This window comes from Liolophura sinensis, chromosome 7 (genome assembly GCF_032854445.1).
Source record: "Liolophura sinensis isolate JHLJ2023 chromosome 7, CUHK_Ljap_v2, whole genome shotgun sequence".
NCBI lineage: Eukaryota > Metazoa > Mollusca > Polyplacophora > Chitonida > Chitonidae > Liolophura > Liolophura sinensis.
The window spans coordinates 31,864,009-31,884,341 of record NC_088301.1 but is presented as its reverse complement, the minus strand read 5'-3'; the positions used below and the strand labels follow the sequence as shown (position 1 = coordinate 31,884,341).

Genomic DNA, 20,333 nt, shown 5'->3' with positions numbered 1-20,333 from the left:
AATACGGAGAAATTTGTTACAAACAAATCAGTATATAAATTGTGTTGTGGTGATTCGTCACAGTTCCGCACTTTAATCATCAAAATGGTGAAACGTAAACGGGAAGCACGTGCTGCTGAGGAAAACAAGAATGAAATAATTATACCCGCTGTCGTATCATCGGATGAACCACCAGCCAAGCAGGTTTGATATTTATTTTGATATGAAATGCATTAAATGCACATTCAAGAATGAGTGCGGTGTTATAATTGTTAATTATAATTGTTAGTAATAGTCCATTAACCGATCAACGATTACGTCCCCTTGCACACATGCTACAGTGAGATGTCTCTAGATTTTAGCATGGAGTGGGGTGTTGGGAGAAGTAAAGCTGGTGTTACTGCTTCCATTTTGACTTTGACGTCCTTTAATTTTAGGGAGACTTTAAGCTCAGGCTGCTGTCAAGTTCTAAAGTGACGTCGTTTCATTAAGATAACTGCTTTTCACAATGAACCTAACCTGTTAAACGGTGGTTTTCTGACAAGTAGTAATAATCCTATTTGATGTGTTGCATTTTCAAGTCAGAAGGTTTTTCAGGTGAACGTTTATGTACATGATGTAGGGTGGTGGACGCTGGTTCACTCGCTAGCTCCACAAGTGAAGCTGCCAGCAGATTTAACAATGTAGTACCATACCTTGCTGCTAGGTCAGTTTCATGCACTCCTGGAATGATCCCAGAGGAGCTCGCTTTTCTACCTTCACATTGACCTTAAATCTTAAGAATTAAATCTTAAATAAAACCGTGACCGTGTAGATTTATGCATCAATGACAGATAAATCATGTCTGCATGCATGTTTTTATGTTCTGATCAACAGGTAGTGTAAATCCTTGGTGTTTTGACGAAATGTCTTCGGCCATGACTGGATTCTAAATTTCACGCAGTAATCATTTTCATGTCATGTGACATTGTGAAACCCTGGCCTTTGCATCACGTGGTTTTATTTACTGGGCTTACCTGACCTTTGGCCAAGGATCACAAGCCAGAAGAGCCAGATGTCGCATGGGAACTGTATTAATTGCGGTCATTTTGCCACTGCATGGGGCATGTCCAAACAGTTTCTTTGCCATGACTTGTCAACAAATCAAAAGCACTGAGGCATGTCCTAAGTAATTTATTTTTACCCTATGTGGTCGGGGCGAACTGAATATATTTGTGGCTTGACAGCTTATGACGTTTCCATTCGGATTCCCTGGGTCATGTGATGGCGAGTACGGCAGCCAAAAATGGTGACCAGTCCATTGAAGTGGAGGCAACTTGTGCGCCAAAATCGTTGAAATTTGTCTTACATATTGGAGTAGGGACCGTGCGTGTTTGTTTTGAAGCACTTTACGTGTTTACGTGTTGTTTTCACAGAAACCAGATTTACGCAGGTTAGGACAAAATAACATTGTGAAAAACCTTATGTTCAGCAACTGAAACTCACAGAAGACGTTGTACATCCTGTTTGACACCAGAAGTCAGTGTGGCTCTGTCTGCTCAACACACCAGTGCATCGTTAGATCAGTGTAACCTCATTTGTGCAGCTAGTTCGACTGTCTGTGGTACAATAAACCTACCCACTGTTGTATAATAAACCTACCCATTGACTTGGGTAGTAAACCTACCCATTGTTGTATACTAAACCTACCCATTGACTTGTGTAATAAACCTACCCATTGACTTGTGTAATAAACCTACCCATTGACTTGTGTAGTAAACCTACCCACTGTTGTATAATAAACCAACCCAGTGACTTGTGCAGTAAACCTACCCATTGACTTGTGCAGTAAACCTACCCACTGACTTGTGCAGTAAACCTACCCACTGTTGTATACTGTAATATATCACGTCTTGTGACGTATCAGTGACGTATCACTTTGCATACTGATGTACATGCCACGCGGTCTTCTCTGAATAAAGCAGTGCGGCTTGGGGCCTTCAACGATGAAGACGTGTTGTCTTATCTTTCTCTGGTGTATTACTGTGCTAGATTATAGAATGGCGTGAAGTCTGTCTAGTACGGTAGATCAATATACAAAACTGGCGACGAGACGAAACGTACCTACGTATAAGGGAAAATGGCAGTTTTCGGGAATCTAGGAGTTTTTGATGAGAGTGTTGAACTTTTTGAAGATTACACGGACAGATGCGACGCTTTTATGGCAGCGAACGCCATCGAAAACGAGAGGAAGGCAAATTTATTCCTATCGCTCATCGGTCCAGAAGCATACAAACTTCTCAAAAACTTGTGTAGTCCAGACGCCCCTAGAACGAAAACGTATCAGGAACTGAAGGACCTCTTGAAAGAACATTATGCGCCCACTCCAAATGTAATGGCAGAAAGATTTCGGTTTGACAGAGTGTCGAAACAAGGTGACAAGGAATCAGTGGCAGACTTTATTGTCCGTCTGAAGAAATTGGCTTCTACTTGTGATTACGGCAATTTTCTAGGCGATGCCTTACGAGACAAGCTAGTTTCGGGACTGAATCAGAAGATGTCACGTACTCAGACACATCTACTATCTGTGCGAAATCTTACATTTGACGAAGCAAGAAGGAAATGCCTAGCGGACGAATTAGCGAATGCCGCTAATCGAGAGAGCATGAACGACGGCACGGCGGAGATGAACCGACTGTTCCCCGGGAGGAGAGGCGGACGTCGAGGCAGAGGACGCGGTCGTGACCAAGCACACCGTAGTACATCCGGCGATGGCTGCAAATGCTGTGGTGGGAGAAACCATAGTACTGGAGAATGTCGACTGAGAGACGCTGAGTGTTATGGGTGTAGACAGCGAGGACATATCAAGGCCATGTGTCCGAAAAGTGATAACACAAATTCTAACAGTGGTGGAAATACCGGCAGCAGAGGTACAAGAGGCGGTCGTGGACATTCGCAAAGTAAGTTCAAATCAAGAAATTCAGCGAAATACGTGGACATTTCAAATGATGCTGAAGAGTCAAGAGACAGTAATTCTGAATTTGATCATGATGAATTTGGACTCTACGGTAATTATAATGTAAATCAAACTCAAAGCATGAAACCTATTAAAGTAGATATTACTGTAGGACATTCTAACATACAAATGGAGCTTGATACAGGAGCCTCACGCTCGACTGTATCTGAAACATTGTATAAAAGTTGTTTAACAATGTTCCCGCTCAGAAATGTAAACATCACATTGCGTAGTTATACAAATGAACCTGTACCTATTTTGGGAGAAATTAGAGTGCCTGTAAAGTACGAGGAAAACCCACTTGTAGAACTTGACTTGATTGTTGTAAAAGGTCAGAAACCATGTTTATTGGGTAGAGATTGGTTAAAACATATCAAATTGGATTGGCAAAGTATTTTCACTGTAAATGAAGTTGGTCTAACTAAGAAGTTACCTAAACATGTACCGCAGTCTGATGATTTTTCTGATTGTTTCAATGAGCTGTTACGACAGAACAGTGTACTGTTTACGTATGAAGGTAATGGTATTAAAGGTTTTAAAGCATCATTGGCATTGAAAGATAATGTTAAACCAGTATATCAGAAGGCTAGACCTGTACCATATTCTTTGCTTGGAGATGTTGAAAAAGAATATGACCGATTGATTGAATCAGAGATTTTGTATCCAGTTGACAGTTGTGAATGGGCTTCACCGACAGTCCATGTTGTGAAACCTAATAAGTCTATTAGAGTGTGTGGTGATTATAAAGCAGTTAATGAATTGATTAAAGATGATGGATATAAATTACCAAATACTCAAGATCTGTTTGCTAAGATATCCCAGTATGGTTCACAGCCAAAAGTGTTTTCAAAACTAGATTTGACTAGTGCATTTAATCAGCTTTATTTAGATGATGAATCTGCTAAGTTGCTTGTGTTAAATACTCACAAAGGATTGTTAGCAACTAAACGGTTATGTTTTGGTGTCAAAACAGCGCCTTCCATTTTTCAGGCTACTATGGATAAAATATTGTCAAATATTGATCACGTGCTATGTTACATGGATGATATATTTGTAGCAACTGAAACTGAGAAAGAGCATTTTGTTGTGTTAGAGAAAGTATTTTCTAGATTGAGGAAACACAATGTCAAGTTAAATGGAGAAAAATGTGAATTTTTCAAAGAAAGTGTGACATTTTTGGGTCATAAGCTGTGTGCTGAGGGTATAAAACCATTGCAAAGCAAGACAGATGCAATTAGAAATGCACCTAGACCACAGAATGTGTCAGAACTTAAATCATTTCTTGGAATGTTGAATTACTATGGTAAATTTGTACCAAATCTGTCATCAAATTTACATGCTTTGTATTCGTTACTTAACAAGTCAGTAATGTGGAAATGGACTAAAGAGTGTGAAACTTCTTTTCAATATGCTAAGACTGTTTTAACAGGTGATAGCGTGCTTATGCACTATAATCCTAAGATGCGTTTAGTATTAAGTGTAGATGCAAGTCCTTATGGATTAGGAGCTGTGTTAAGCCATAAGTTGAATGATGGTTCAGAAAGACCTGTAGCTTATGCATCACGTACATTAAGTTGTGCAGAGAAGAACTATGCACAAATAGAGAAAGAAGCATTGGCAATTGTGTATGGAATTAAGAAATTTCATTTGTACTTGTTTGGTAGGAAATTTACTCTTGTAACTGATCATCAACCCCTAACAAGAATTTTTGGTTCCAAATCTGGTATTCCTGCATTAGCAGCAGCTAGGATGCAGCGCTGGGCATTGTTGCTTAGTGGATATTCGTATGATATTGTATACAGATCTTCAGAAAATAATGCAAATGCAGATATGTTAAGTAGATTACCAGTGGATGATTCTCACACTGCAGATCCTGATGAAATGTATATTTGTAGTACAGTATTAAGCGATCTACCTGTGACAGCTAAACAGATAGCTGATTTTTCATGTAAAGATGCTACATTATGTAAAGTGTTAGATTTTACATCTTCAGGTTGGCCAAATTATTGTACTGATATGACTTTGCAACCCTATTGGTCAAAACGAGATGAATTGTCAATTGATGATGGTTGTATATTATGGGGTAGGAGAGTAGTTGTACCAACTAAACTTCAAGAAATGTTGTTAAATGAATTACATGATGGTCATCCCGGCATGTGTAGGATGAAAGCTTTGGCTAGATCTTTCGTCTGGTGGCCTGGATTAGATCAAGATATAGAAGACTTAGTCAGAACATGTCCGAGTTGTGTAGAATCACAAAAAGTGCCTAAGTCTGTACCTTTGTTATTGTGGCCTTGGGCTACAGAGCCATGGCAGAGAATTCATGTTGATTTTGCTGAAATCGATGGTCAGCAATTTTTTATTGTAGTCGACAGTTATTCTAAGTGGTTAGAATGTTTTCCAATGTCAAGTACCACATCAAGTGCTACTATTACTGTTCTTCGGTCTTTGTTCGCAAGGTATGGTTTACCGCAACAAATTGTTTCAGACAATGGACCCCAGTTCATTGCTGATTTGTTTTCTGATTTTTTGAAATGTAATGATATTGATCATACTTTGTGTCCCCCTTACCATCCTGCAAGTAATGGGTTAGCTGAGAAAAATGTTCAGAGCTTTAAGAGAATGTTCAAAAAGTGTGAAAAGTCTGAGAGTATTCAAAGTAGAATAGCCCATGTTCTGTCATGTTACAGAAATACTCCTCACACTACGACTGGTATTACGCCAGCTGAGTTGTTTCTGAAGCGAACGCCGCGAACTAGGTTGTCTTTGTTAAAGCCTAACTTACAAAGAAAGGTAGAAAGAAAACAGACAGCTAGCAAATTTCATCACGATGGTTTGAATCCCACTGTACGTAAATTTGATTTGTATCAGCATGTACGGGTAAGAAATATCAGGGGAGGAAAGGTAAAATGGATCCCCGGTACCATTGTTGCAATTAAAGGTCCTCACACTTATATTGTGCGAGTTCCAGGTAATAACAAACGCTATGTTCATGCTGATCATCTTATTTGTGATGACTCTGTAAATGTTAAATCTGATCAAAATCCAAATGACGTATTACTAGGGAAGGATACATGTGTTGCACCAAATAATCCAAGCATTGTCAGAAATCCACATGTAAATGATCCGAGTGTACAAACTAATGTGCCAAGTCCAATAAAGGAAGCAGTAGCTTTACCTGAATCTACTAAATGTACACCGAAAGTTTTTGATCAAGATTGTAAACCTGATGACACTGTGTCATGTGATTCTCCTGTGTTTATTCCTCGAAGGTCTGGTAGAGTAAGTAGACCTCCACGAAGACTTGATTTGTAATATGTATTCAGTGTTGCAGCTGTTCTAAAGTTCTAGATACATATGTACTCAGATTTTATGTCTTGGTTGTTGACTGTTTTTTTTAGAGCAAACTTGTGACATTGTTTTAATGTTGGTGTCATAAAATGTATCTAAGTAAAATGAAACAGTGTTGTAAGAAACAAAATGTTACAAGGTTTAAAGAAGTTAAAAGTTAATTGAAACTTTGTTAATGTTCTCAAGGTTACTTCGTATCTAAAAAGGGAGGAGTGTAATATATCACGTCTTGTGACGTATCAGTGACGTATCACTTTGCATACTGATGTACATGCCACGCGGTCTTCTCTGAATAAAGCAGTGCGGCTTGGGGCCTTCAACGATGAAGACGTGTTGTCTTATCTTTCTCTGGTGTATTACTGTGCTAGATTATAGAATGGCGTGAAGTCTGTCTAGTACGGTAGATCAATATACAAAATATACATGCACATGTAAGTGAAAAATTTCAGAGTACATTGTTTATTCACAGCTATAGTAAATAATGAAATAAATGTATATTATGCATCACCTGAAGTCCAGTAAAACGTGACACATTTTTGCTTTTTGTTTAATTTTAACTGATTTATCTATGTGAGCATAGGGCCACTTGAGTGTTTTGGGAGAGGTTGACTAATTTTGACTAATTTCTTTAATTTTTATCTTTTTGTGCTTTTGAAGAAAGTGCATATTTACAGACCAAACTAGCTGGAATACAGTAATTTAAAGCTTGATCTTTTTGTTGAGCAGACCAAATGGGTGAACAAACAGCGTGTGTTGGTGTTCAGCTCCAGAGGGGTGTCCTACAGACTGAGACATCTGATGAATGATGTGCGCACCATGATGCCACATTCCAAGTCAGGTTAGACTTTTCCACACGTGGCTGACTTCAGCCAATCCTCGCTTAAGTTAGGCTCAGTGCTATATTTTTCTGTATTTATGTTTATTTTATAGATTTGAATATTTTATAGATTTGAATATTTTATATATTTGAGTATTTTGTCTATTTATATATTTTATATTTATTTAAATATTTACATGAAATATATGTTCTAAAAGGGAAGTAAATGTAAACATGGAGTAAGAAATCGGTAGAAACAGCATTGAAAACTGTATTTTGAATACCTCTACTTTTGTAGATACGGTTTTTGTAACTACATTCAAATGTAGGCTTTATAAATGAAATACGTGATCACGTATATATTATTTATTTATTTATTTGATTGGTGTTTTACGCGGTACTCAAGAATATTTCACTTATATACTGGCGGCCCGCATTATGGTGGGAGGAAACCAGGCAGAGACCGGGGGAAACCCACAATTGGCAATCCGCAGGTAGCTGAAAGACCTTCCCACGTACGGCTGGAGAGGATGCCAGAATGAGCTGGACGAGAACTCACAGCGATTTCATTGGTGAGAGGCTCCTGGATCATTGCCTGGTGCTGGCCTGCTAACCCCCTCGGCCATGGAGGCCCTCGATAATGTATATTGTCAATTATGTCACAGCAACTTTATTCTGGCCTTAACACTGCTATTAAGTATCAGGTTTGCTTTTTCATGCCGGCACATATATTACATGAGTACAGTTTACAAGAATTTTGACACAGATTTATTTGTTCATCTTGAATGTTGCACGTTATATTACTTTGCCATTTGTGGACCCTTATGTTGAAGAAAATCTTCACAACTTCTAGTGTCTGGGCAGTCAGATTACTGAAGGAAATGAAGGAATCTCATTTAATTATTTTTTGCTCTTTTCCATAGTGTTCCCTTGTCTGTCAGTTTTGTCCTAGTTTCTATGGGAAGATGATTAGCACTTTTAAGTCAGGAGGTACTCTGGGTGGTGTAATCTGGGCACTCCAGTTTCCTCCACCCATAAACCTGAGGGTTGTCAGTACTTTTATTAATAAGGCTCCACAAGTCCATCTCATGCTGACTTCCTCTCCAGCAGTATGTGAGAAGGTCTGCTAGCAACCCATGGTGGTTTCCCCGAGGCTCTGTCAGGTTTCCTCACCTTCGTATAAGTGAAATATTCTTGAGAGGCGCGTGAAACACCAATCAAATAAAAAAATTACTTTATTGTTTTATAGACACAAAGATGAACAGGAAAGACCAGCTGTTTGTTGTTAATGAGGTAAGTAGTATAAGATTTGATACCAGTTTTCTTTCTTTTCAAATCAGTGTTGTGTGAGTTTAAATTGTGGGGAAATTTTGAAGTGTAGCAAATAAAACTGTAAACAAACTTACTGGGTCTGTTTTTGCTCCTGGAAATGAAAACCCTCAACCTTGGATTGCTCATTCATTTCAGCTTTGTGAGATGAAGAATTGTAACAAATGCATATATTTTGAAATGAAGAAGAAGCAAGATATGTATGTGTGGTAAGTCTGCTTTAAATTTAATTTTTCATTCTTCAGACTTTTTTTTTGAGGAAAGTGTTTGTTCATCTGTGCTCTGTAAAAATAGCCTGAGGTCAAATAGATGCGAACAAATTTAGTTTCTTTGTCTTCTGCATTTCAGACTCAAGTTGGCTGTCCAGAAGCACCTCCTTTGGGGTTGTCCTGGTGTTTGAAGTCACACACCTGTCACAAAACCTTTTTGGCTTATGCCTCATTTTGCCTGCCAATAAGTTTTATGAGTGAAATAACATTGAACGTTTGATTTAATAATGTGCCTCATCTATATGATCCACAAACGATTGTATTATTTGGCCAGTTAGTCAAAACTAAGTGTGTGTTTCTTGTAACAGGTTTTCAAATGTGCCGAGGGGACCATCTGCAAAATTTTTGCTGGAAAATGGTAAGTTCACCCGTTACATCTTTACACATGGAGTGGATGGAAGCTGAGTGGTTAAAAATGCTTGTCTTTCAATTTCAATTGCTAGGACATTTTTAAGTGGCTGTGCTTTGTCTAACATTCATTGAATAACTTATTTTCCACCAACATGGTGTGCGTATTCACATGTCACACATGACATGAGTACTTTGCCTAAGGTAGATGGTTTAACCCAGGCACTCCTGTTTCCTTCACCTGTAACACTGACTGCCCTGGTATAATGTAAACTGTTTTAAGTATGGCAGTAAACAACTATCAAATAAATAAGGAAAATACCATGTATATAGCTTTACTCTGCTTGTGAACTTCTGCCCCACAACATATCCAAAGAGTTCTGCCCAGAAAATGTTGAATGCTGGGCATCAGCTGTGGAAATGAGCACAGTGAATGAGTGAAGGGGTGTGAGGGAGAGTGGGGGCTGTGTCCCCATTACATGGAAGAAATTTTTTTAAATCACTCACCTAACAGCGCTCTGAGAGCATTTGAGTCATGAAGGATAGAAAGAAAGCTGTAACAAAATTTGTACATCAGTAGAAATGTAGGCTGCTGAATACTGTATACTGTAGAGTGTTGACTGGTGTGTAAATCAGTGCTGCAGTACGAGTTGTATTGTTACTTTGACACTGCTAACATTGACGTTTGCAATCCATTTTACAGCCTTACATGACCACTGCTTTTATTTTGTCTTGGAGTGAGAAGAAATATGAACAAATAATATTTAGTAGATCTTTCTGGTCACCCTTGAATTTTTTTTTCTTCTGTGTTTATTCTATGTCAAGCATGTTTGTCTAAACTGGTGCTGTTTAATTTTCTTCCAAAGTGCACACTATGATGGAGCTGAAGATGACGGGCAATTGTCTGAAAGGATCACGGCCATTGTTGTCCTTTGATAAGGTTGGCATTAAATGTCCTGTACGTAGAAGATTTGTAGGATAAACAGCTGGCATTACAAAGTAGCATTTTTGTACTGTGGTTGCCACTGATAGGCTGTTGATTCAGACTGCCTTAGATCTAAGTACTACAAGGGATACAAAATTGACAGCGATTGGCTGACAGTGAAGATAGGATTTCCTGGGTTAAACCCTGAAACCTTGATCAAGCTTGAATAGATCTGCCATACCTAAAATTCAGCTTAGACTTGGCATAGTCTGGACATGCCTATCGTCACGTCAGTAAATCAGAGGGGCCTCCGTGGCTCACTTGGTTAGCGTGCTAGCGCAGCGTAATGACTCAGAAGCCTCTCACCAATGTGGTCGCTGTGAGTTCAAGTCCAGCTCATGCTGGCTTCCTCTCCGGCCTGAATTTTAGGTCTGTCAGCAACCTGCAGATGGTTGTGTGTTTCCACCGGGCTCTGCCCGGTTTCCTCCCACCATAATGCTGGCCGCCGTTGTATAAGTGAAATTTCTTGAGTACGGCGTAAAACACCAATCAAGTAAATAAATGAGTAAATCAGAATTGATTCCATATGAGTTAATAAAATCATAATTTTATGACATCCTGTCTTGGTAAACAGAACACGAGGTGCTAAGAAATTTAATGTCCAGGCAAAGCAAATAATATGTCATAGGAAACCATTCAAAGATAGAGCCATAGACTATTCTCATTTTTGTGACTTGATGGCTTTCATACCTCTAGGGCCAGTCACACTGGCTGACCGGGTGATTATCAGCTGATCAACGGGAGATAATCTCACAAATTACTTAGTACAACTTACAAATGTACTGTATAGGTTTTCTTGATCTGCTTAATAAGCCAAGTTGGCATTTCAGGGGTCACGCATGTTCGTGCAGATATGGATGACACAGGATTGGGGTTCTCGCAAAACTAATGCAGCTACAGATTTTACTGTTTTTGCTAGAGAGAATACACATCTCACGTAGCCGGGTCTGTCAGCCCAATGGTGTGGTTAATAGATGCAGGAAAATCCTGCCTTTTAGTTGTGTTAGTTGTGTTTCCTTGCAACCTGCGTGTACTCTTTAGGGTGGAGACAAAAACCCTGTCTTGTCTCAACATTTGTGAACTCGATGAAATGCTGATTCGGCTTATTATGAGCATGCCACAACATAACCTTACCCATTACATGTGTAAATACAGTGTAATGTTTCAACTCCAATGAAAGAATAAGTTTGGTAGAATTTCTTCTCATCAGAGCTTGTTGCAGTATGGGTGTACCATAGTATTGATGATTATGATTGACATAAAGCCCTAGTTCTAGTCGTCACTAGAGCTTGTCGGAGTAAACCTTTGGTATTGATGATGTAATGTAAAGACACTTAATCCTACTTGGAGCTGTGAAATGCACAAAACGTTGGTATAAAGTTTTTGTTCTCTTTGTCAGAAATTTGATTCCTCTGCCCACTGGAGCTTACTGAAGGAACTGTTTGTGCAGGTGAGTTCTTAATCCAGAAATGTATTTTAGGAAAACGACTCTTGTGAAGTTATTTTAAGAGCATATCCAAATGGCACCAAAGTGCAAATTGTGGCTATGCCTTTGAGCTCCTTATGAAAGCAATGCCCCAGCAAAGGGATGAAGGTGTGGTGGTGTAAAAATCTCTGCATTTGAAACAGAGATTCGTACACCAGCCGTCAACCAAAATGGACATTTCAGGTCATTAATCGGCCAAGTTCCATCCTGATGTTTAACACAAACCGTCAAAGAACGAAGAAAGTATATAAAGTTTGAACAGAATCACAGAAGGACAATCTTTCCAATGGAAGCAGTCAGGTACAAGATGTCAGATAGGTCAGATATTATGCAGAGAGGAAGAAGTGTCAAAGGAAGATAAGTCGTAAGAGAAATATGTTGAAAGGATTTGTGAACTAAACTTTAAGGGAGCTTAGACTTCTGAGAGCTTCCTTCAGTTAAAATGGAGATTTTAAGGTGCAGTCTTTGTCTCAAGGCTGATTATGTCATTATGTTGCCTGTTTTAAAGGTATTAAAATGATATTGAACATAATTGTTGAACTATATGGAGCACAGTGGCTGTTTTTCTTCATATTAATTCGAAGAAGCTACTTGTGTGTGATTCGTCTTGTTCGTTTACAATTCGTCAAAGATCAATATGACATCCTTATTCCAGTGAACATCTGTATCGTATGCACCCCAAGCGGTGACAGCATTATGTATGTAAAACTAAGGTAAATAACCTAAAATTTCATCCAAAACTAGTGCGTTTTCAAAGGCAAATGAATATCATAAAATATTTCTTTTTGTGCTGACATCCATAGTTTTCCTGTAGGATATCATCCTACCTTCCAAACAAACCTAAAAACACCTTTCTCAGAGCAACACATTTGAGACTCTGGTCAGATGTGCAGTAGTGATGGGTGAAATTTGAGGCCGGTTATCATATATACATGTATCTGTGTCTCCTCTTTGTAGACTAGTCCAAGCTGCTGCATAATAATACTCCCACATGTCAATCTGTGTGATCATGTGATGTCGGTAAATGGAACAAAATAGATATTGGTCTATAATGGTGATGTATATTCAGCATATAGAGTACAGCCATGTAAGTAAGCCAATATTGAGAAGAGAATCCGAACAGAACGGTTTAATCACCTGCACTTTGTTATGCTCAGATTTTCAGTACCCCTAACCATCACCCAAAGAGCCAGCCATTCATTGACCGAGTCTTGTCTTTCTCCATCATGGATAACAGAATCTGGGTGAGGAATTATCAAATACTGGCTGAAGATGGCTCTCTGGCAGAAATAGGTAAACTGGGAGGAAGTACAGGTGTTAAATATTCATGCAAACATTTATATATGACCGCAGTGCATTGAATTATGTGACGTTTTCCAAAAATATAATAAACTTTTCTCAACTGTCAATCAGATTTATGCATTTTCCTGACCAGAATTGGTGCTGTTGTAGTGTTGTTGATTTCTTTTTAATTATTTACAAGAAAAAGTGTATATGATTTGTAAATCAGACATGATCTGTTCAATAGATGCTCACATTTAAATTTTGTCATTCATGTTTTGATTTTGAAGAATTTCTAAATAACAAAACTATGGCTCTTGTTAAAGGTTTTAAAATACATGTAGAAATGCATCTCTCCATTGTGTCAGGACAGGTAACCTATTTGTGCCAAACAAATGAGGCTCTAACATTGGGCTTAATGTTTTTTAATGTAGAAAGCAGTGTGTCGAATTCCATAGCCTGTAAATACTGAGATTTTCTCACACACAGTGTTCTTGGGACCTTGGTCACAATAACAGGTTGATGGCACTTGTGTAACCGTTTGCACAGTCTTCTGTTTCACCAGTATGGTGTGCATTGTAGTGCCTCACACATGGGAAAGTTTGTCAGTAACTTGCCAAAGGCAGGTCGTTTAACCCCGGGCACTCAGTTTTCCTCCACCTGTATAACTGACATGCATGGTATTAAGTGGAAAAGTCTTGAGTACTTCATTAAATTACAGTGAAATGAATGAATAAATATATACACCGAAGGACGCTAAACTGATGCTTGTGAATGTTTCAACATGTAAGTCTCATGTAAGTCAAGAATTCCTGTGAGTATATTGGTATTGTTTCATCGTCACAGGTCCCAGGTTTGTGATGAATCTAGTGAGGATATTTGACGGCAGCTTTGGAGGAGCAACACTCTATCAGAACCCACATTATGTCTCCCCAAATCAGGTCAGTTCATCAGGGAGGATTCTAATCTCTATTTATTTATTACAATGTATTTTTTGACAATTTTAATAACACTTCGTATGTGTCTTCCTATTAAATACAAAGAAGTATTTGAGCCTAATTATTCATTTTCTATGCCAACAGAATAAGTTTTCAGACCTATGAGAATTATGTAACTTAATAGGATTGTTCTTTGTGTTTTCTTCCAGCAAAGGCAAATTTTACGAAAACAAGTGGCTAAGAAGTACATCAACAGAGTGGAAAGTAAAAAATCTTTGCTATCCAGACGCAAGGATTTTGATCAGACTTATAAACTGGACCCTACAGACGACGTGTTCTTGACAATCAAACCTGAGGATGCCACAGGCCCTGCCAAAAACACATTCTACAGAAACTCCTGATAAAACCTGTAACCTTTGGAAATGTGACCTTAAGTTACCAGGGTGTACATGTACAAATACGTAGGGTCAAAGGTCAGCTGGCTGTTCCTGTGCGAGTCAAAGGTCAGTTGAATGTACAGATGTGGGTTAGCAGAGTTCAACTATGCTGGTGTCAAAGGTCATTTGGATGAAGAGGATGGGAGTTGGTCTGGATGTGCGCGATGTCGAGTCACCGAGATGCTCTTTTTTGCGTGGGTTAAAAGTCATATGAATGTGAATAAGCTGGCCAGAAGAACCTGCTGATAATGATCATGTAACTGAAATGTGACGGCCAGTGTTGAATTCTATAGTGATTGCATGAACACTACCTGTCTTTGTATTAAAGTCAGCTGCTCTTTTTAATACAGCTGGCATAAGACCTTGAAGACTTGCAAGGTGTGATGCTGTTAGTTTCATTTGGTCCAGGTTTCTTGAAGTACTAACTACATGGATTTGGATATAGGTTGACAGTTTGAATTCAGACTGACACTCGCCATATTTGGATGAAAGTTCCTGTGTATATATCCTTCGTAGGAAAGGTATGGTTCTTTTCTAGAGTCTTTTCGGCTTGTTCAACTCTCGTAAGGCTGACATAGCTGTTTCATCTTCTTCTAGTAGCTTTAGTATATATGTATGTATGCTAAGAGTTATATATTATATTTGGGGCCTCTGTGGCTCAGTTAGTGCGCTAGCGCAGGGTAATGACCCAGGAGCCTCTTACCAATGCGGTCGCTGTGAGGTCAAGTCCAGCTCATGCTGGCTTCCTCTCCAGTCTTACGTGGGAAGGTCTCCAGCAACCTGCGGATGGTCATGGGTTCCCCCCCGGGCTGTGCCGGGTTTCCGCCCACCGTCGTATAAGTGAAATATTCTTGAGTACGACGTAAAACACCAATCAAATAAATAAACGAATATATTATACTTAACAGACCATGCCGCCACCACCATTGAAATATCCTGAAGACACCAGACTTGTCACCCCACCCAGTCTCATACTGACACAGGGCCAACCAGTCCTGTTTCCTTGTTCTACTCTCTCAGTACTAAAGTTTTTCGCATTACCAGATTCCAAGTCTCCCAGCTTTGAGGTGGACGCTCTAGCCATTAGGCCACTGAAAGAGTCTAGTAGCTTTTGTAAGGTGAGGAATTTTAAAGTTGAGGTGGCTGTAACATGGTAGAGTGACGTCATTTCATTAAGGAACCAGCTTTTCAGAATGAACATCTGAGAAGGGGTTTATTGACTGACAAAAGCATCAACCTAGTTTTTACAACAGCCAAACCTGGTATGGTCAAATAGGTTACCCTTTGGAACATTTAACGTTCTGTTCAAAGAATGTTTCTCCGCCCCAGCTAACCTGTACAAGGGGGCAGACACCCACCCGACCAAATCCCCATCTACTGTAAATGGCAAAACAGCACCACATGGTTTTATTAATGTTCCAACCTTAACAGTCAACTCCTGTATTAAACACCATGCAGAAGACGAAATAGTCAGATTATCTGCATTTTTCAAAACACCAATTACATGAATAAAGAAATTAGTCACTTTACCTTTGGGTTGGTATAGGGTTTTTTTCTAGTAGTAAATTTATCTGATCAAAGGGACAGTTCTGCAAAATTTTGACTCCTTTATAACAGCCTGTTTAATCCTGTATTAATGGCTTGTTGTGTGGAGGACTTAATAGGCTATACCATTGTCGCTACAAGGAGCCTCCATAGCCGGGTGGTTAGCGTGTTAATCACAGCACAGTGACCCAGGAGCTTTTTACCAACACGATCAGTGTAAGTTGAAGTTGCTTAGCATCCTCTTCAGTCGTACATGGGAAGATCTGGCAGCAACCTGTGGATGGTCATGGTCTGTTTGAATCTCACTAGATTTCGTCCCACCATAATGCTGGTTGCCATCGTATAAATGAAATACTCTCGGACTTTAACATAAAACACCAGTGAAATAATAAATTCTGGCTACATGGCAAGCAGGGGAGACAACTGAAGGAGGCGATGACTGCCACCACGTGGCCTGTGCTGCTGTCATGGAGCGTTCAATAGCAACCATTCATACTTGGAAATAAAAAGACAAACTGCAATCTCTTGGACAATTCATTGCAAGTCTAACTAATGCTGGTTTCCGAAGGCCCAGAGGCCTATCCCACAGTGCGAGTTTTGACCTCATTTCAGACATGATTAGCACTTATTTTTTGGCACTGGAATTTGAATTTTGTCTTTAGTGGTCAAAATGTTAATTTATGGAGCTCAAAAGTAAACCATAAAATTGTATTTTCAGTTTTGATTGAAGTCAGAAATAGCTTTGTGGAATTGGCTGCAGAGCTTAACAGAATGATGAGTGTGAAATTACAGAAGGCAGAATCGTGTTGTAAATATGCAGAATACCACACAGGCTGAACACATGAACAAGTTTTCTAAAGTTCACGGGGAAGCGGAATATTTTTAATTACATCAATTACATGTATATTTCAAATGCCACCATCCATCAAAAATGTAAGGAAGCCCATAAGTCCAAGTGCGGGGAAAAAAATCAAGAGGGTTAATCAAATTAAGAGGGTTTTTTTTTCTCTCATAATTAGATGTTTATTACAAGTGATGACTGGTCCCCATTGAATAGTTAACTGCTAACTGCCCACCTCCGACTAAGTTATTTCACGTCACAGACTTTGTGTATCTGTATCCAATTATAGCGCAAGACACTATAATTCCTATTTCTACAACAACTCCATCTGACACCTATATTGCTACAATGCACAGATGTTTTTCTCCCCAAATTGTCTTTTTTCCCCCAGTGTGACATTAGTTCATGATTAAAACAATTTTTACGACATAGTGTGAGCTGTGTGAAATATGACAATTGAAACTTCAGTTGCTCTGACCAGACTTAAATCTGCCTGGGTCACCCACAACTGGATCTCTGTATGAAGACGTGATTGGGGCTCAGTAATTCGCTCAATTTTATTACCACTCATTCTACCTTTTTTTTCAATGATTTTGACAAATGTTGGCAGACCTAGATTACCAATCGAAATGAACCAATGATTTAAAAGTGCCAACAGCACGAGTTTTTTTTCATTTCATCAACATGCTAGTATTACTGAACAACAAAGGATTTATAACTAATAAAATGAATGACAAATTCAGACCACACTTTGTCACATTTATTTTTTGAGTTACAAAAGCCCAGCCTGTGTACAGGGAGAACTGTTGGTGAATATCTGTATTATAAATACAGTTAACTTCAAGTGACTATCAAACTCTGATGTGACTATTTTTGCAACGTGACCAAATATCACAAACCATGACACGTTTAATAATACGATAAGCTAGCTACGCATATATATATATATATATATATATATATATATATCATCAATGTTGAAATTTTTCCAGAAGAAATGGTTCAAAACATTTGATTGCTTGAAAAGTCACACTTCAACGAAAAACTTGATTTGATTCGGTTGACAAATTTTCACAATGAAAATACACATGTATGTGAGAACACAGTTCTTTCACTTGGGGCCAATATTCACAAAGTGTAAAGCGAAGTGTACATAACTCTACATGAATGACATGATGAGGGCATGAAAATTGTGGCTAATTTGTGTGAACTGAACATTTCGCTGCATTTTTTTATTTCACTCTTCATCACTGAATGATGTCGGCACCTCGCCTGTCAGTGAACAATACAGTATACCACAAGGTAAATTAACAGTTTACATAGTGACAATCTGCTTTCACAAAAAATTTCCTTCACCGACAGATAAGTTATAGACACCAGGGTTACATGAATATAATTACCAACTTAGTAAACTATCAAGCTGCTCCAAAGATGTACTGATCAGGAAGTGATGTGACATGAACATAAAATTGCTGAGCTAAGTCATTCCAAGAATGACTTTGCACCAAGAGAAAGACGCTTAGTATTTCCATTCTTCACGTCTTTTGCGATGACTTCCGGGAGCAGGGGAGGAAACTCTTGATGAACTTCTTGAACTTGGCCCAGCCTCGCTTCCATCAGATTGTTCCTGTTTAAATCCAAACATATCCATAAAATTTGTGACATGTTACTGCGGATAAAAAAAAAAAAAACAGTATATATCCAGTGCCATGATTTTCGAAACTTCTCACACATTGACATGTGCATGTATGTTGTAGTTGAAAAGCAAAACATTTCCAAAGCTACTATCTATAGGCTTCTCCTTAGTCCTGCTATGTCTTACTGCTGGAGCATTCTTCTTAGTGAAAATCCTGTATTTCACTTTAAGTTTGGTATGTACAAATGTACTTTCAGAAGCATGTAAAGGCCTAAAATGATACTTGTTATGCCAACACTTAACTATTTCTGATGAGAAATTAAATGTGAAACCTTCACAAAAAACTCTCAAATGGCCCAATAAGGTGGATACAGTAAGTCACAAATTTTCCCTCCAATATATCTTTAACACTTTCTCTAATTCATAACTGTAAAGTCCATAAGTTCAGTCTTTTCGATGGCAAGAACACATTGCCTCGGGTGACATCATAATTTGTCCAAAACCAGTGGCATGCTGGATATTGGGTGGAGTTCAAAATGTTCTGACAGAGACCGACAGCACCTACCTAAACTGCTATCAACTTTACTGTAAACCCTGTTTCTGACAATGCCATATTTTCAATAGTTTACACACTTTAGTATAATATAAGCTTAATAAATGAATTTTATTATTTTATCTTTTGTAGTATATGATCTCAAGGCAGTATGGTTTTAGAGCTGGCTGTTAGGAAATTAAAGTGATTTAGTCTACTCACAGAGACAGTAGTGTAGACTGTTATTATGAGGAGTTTGTTCTAAGTGCTTGTTGGTGCGGCAATTTGTAAAACATATTTCTTTCCACGTCCACTGTTCAGCATGAAACTTGCTTTTGAATAATTATGAGTTCTTGGTGTGGAAATTAAGCTTATGGAATAAAACATTATGAATTGGAAAAACTATTCTCTTTATAATAATATGGACGTCCAACATATTCATGTGTAGAGCTAACACTGTTATGTGTCACTGACTACAGGCAATTTTGGTAGTGAGTATGATTTTGCAGACAGCTAAATATAGGCTAAAAAAATAGACAATAGTCCATAAATCTAATAACGACAGTCTCTTTGCGTGAAATCTGTTAGTACAATAGGTATATTTTAAAGAATAATGTTGTTAGCAAGCTTTAATACTACAAACTCAAAACTGGGCAAACTTATTACAACATACATGCTGTCTAAAGCTATACCAGCAGAACCAGAGCAGCTACATCACGTTCAGCGGCTGCAAAATTAGCTCAATTCTGAATATAACAAATGAAAATACAATGACACCACACGCCCATAAAGCTGAAATCAACCGACAGAGCATGTTATCAATACACTTGTTGAAAAATTAGGCGTTCCAACAAAAAGCTACAAAACAACAAAAATGCAAGCAAGAGCACTACTACCATGTAAGTGAGCGAGGGAGCGAGCAGGCAGACATGAGGAATCATTGATCACTCACTCCTCCTGAGTCCTCAGACTCATCCTCGTCACTGATCACAGGCTTGGCCTTCATCTGACGTGACTTGCGACGACGGCTCTTCTCCTGCAAAATACATACATGTATATAGTACAGTTCAAGGCCTGCTTTCACAAAACTTCCCAAGCATAGTGAACTGCTTAAGTCAGTAGTCTTTTAAATAAATGCAACATTAAGTGTTGCTTGAGAACACATTAATCAAACACTGCATATGCTTTGTACAAAAGTCGTTTTTAGCAAAACTGTTATGGTTGAACCAAAAAAAAAAAGGTTCCCATTTCACAAAGCGATTTCAAACTTCAGCCTAAAACTGTAATTTAGATTAAACTTAAATATATGCTTATACTGAGCATCTAGCTTCAAATATGTTGGTTTATATAAAAGTTGAAACTTTTGGACCTTCAAAATGGGTTTTTTAAAACGTGCCCATAGACTATAAATAAAACCAGAGGGATACTCTAGATTGTCTTAATTTAATGCCTTATGGTATCGATGCCTTCCTTTTTTTTTTTTTTCTTCAACACAGAAAAAGAAGTCAGGCCTGTCCAATGTTACACTGCATCACAAAAAGTAAAACATCATTCAAATCAGACA

At 38.5% G+C, this 20,333-nt stretch overlaps 2 protein-coding genes across 5 annotated transcripts in view; one reads left to right on the top strand and one right to left on the bottom strand.

The window, feature by feature from the left end:
- The first annotated feature begins 84 nt into the window (after window positions 1-84).
- LOC135471582 (ribosome biogenesis protein BRX1 homolog) lies at window positions 85-14,445 on the top strand. Its single transcript, XM_064750869.1, has 10 exons — window positions 85-183; window positions 7,052-7,163; window positions 8,392-8,435; window positions 8,610-8,680; window positions 9,049-9,098; window positions 9,955-10,028; window positions 11,473-11,523; window positions 12,717-12,852; window positions 13,687-13,781; window positions 13,988-14,445. Exons 1-10 carry the CDS (start codon window positions 85-87, stop codon window positions 14,177-14,179), a joined length of 924 nt encoding a protein of 307 aa, XP_064606939.1. The 3' UTR covers window positions 14,180-14,445.
- Window positions 14,446-17,552: 3,107 nt separating this feature from the next.
- The window catches only part of LOC135471472 (transcription activator BRG1-like), a 30,489-nt gene continuing 27,708 nt past the window's right edge, over window positions 17,553-20,333 (bottom strand). For 3 of the 4 annotated variants that reach the window (XM_064750718.1, XM_064750720.1, XM_064750719.1), the window contains exons 31-32: window positions 19,722-19,805; window positions 17,553-18,228 (exon numbers count right to left, since the gene is read on the bottom strand). In XM_064750718.1, coding sequence (XP_064606788.1) covers window positions 18,121-18,228; window positions 19,722-19,805 — 192 coding nt within the window. In that variant the 3' untranslated portion in view covers window positions 17,553-18,120. Of the gene's footprint in view, window positions 18,229-19,665; window positions 19,806-20,333 lie in introns of all 4 variants that reach the window. The other variant, XM_064750721.1, reaches the window with a different exon arrangement.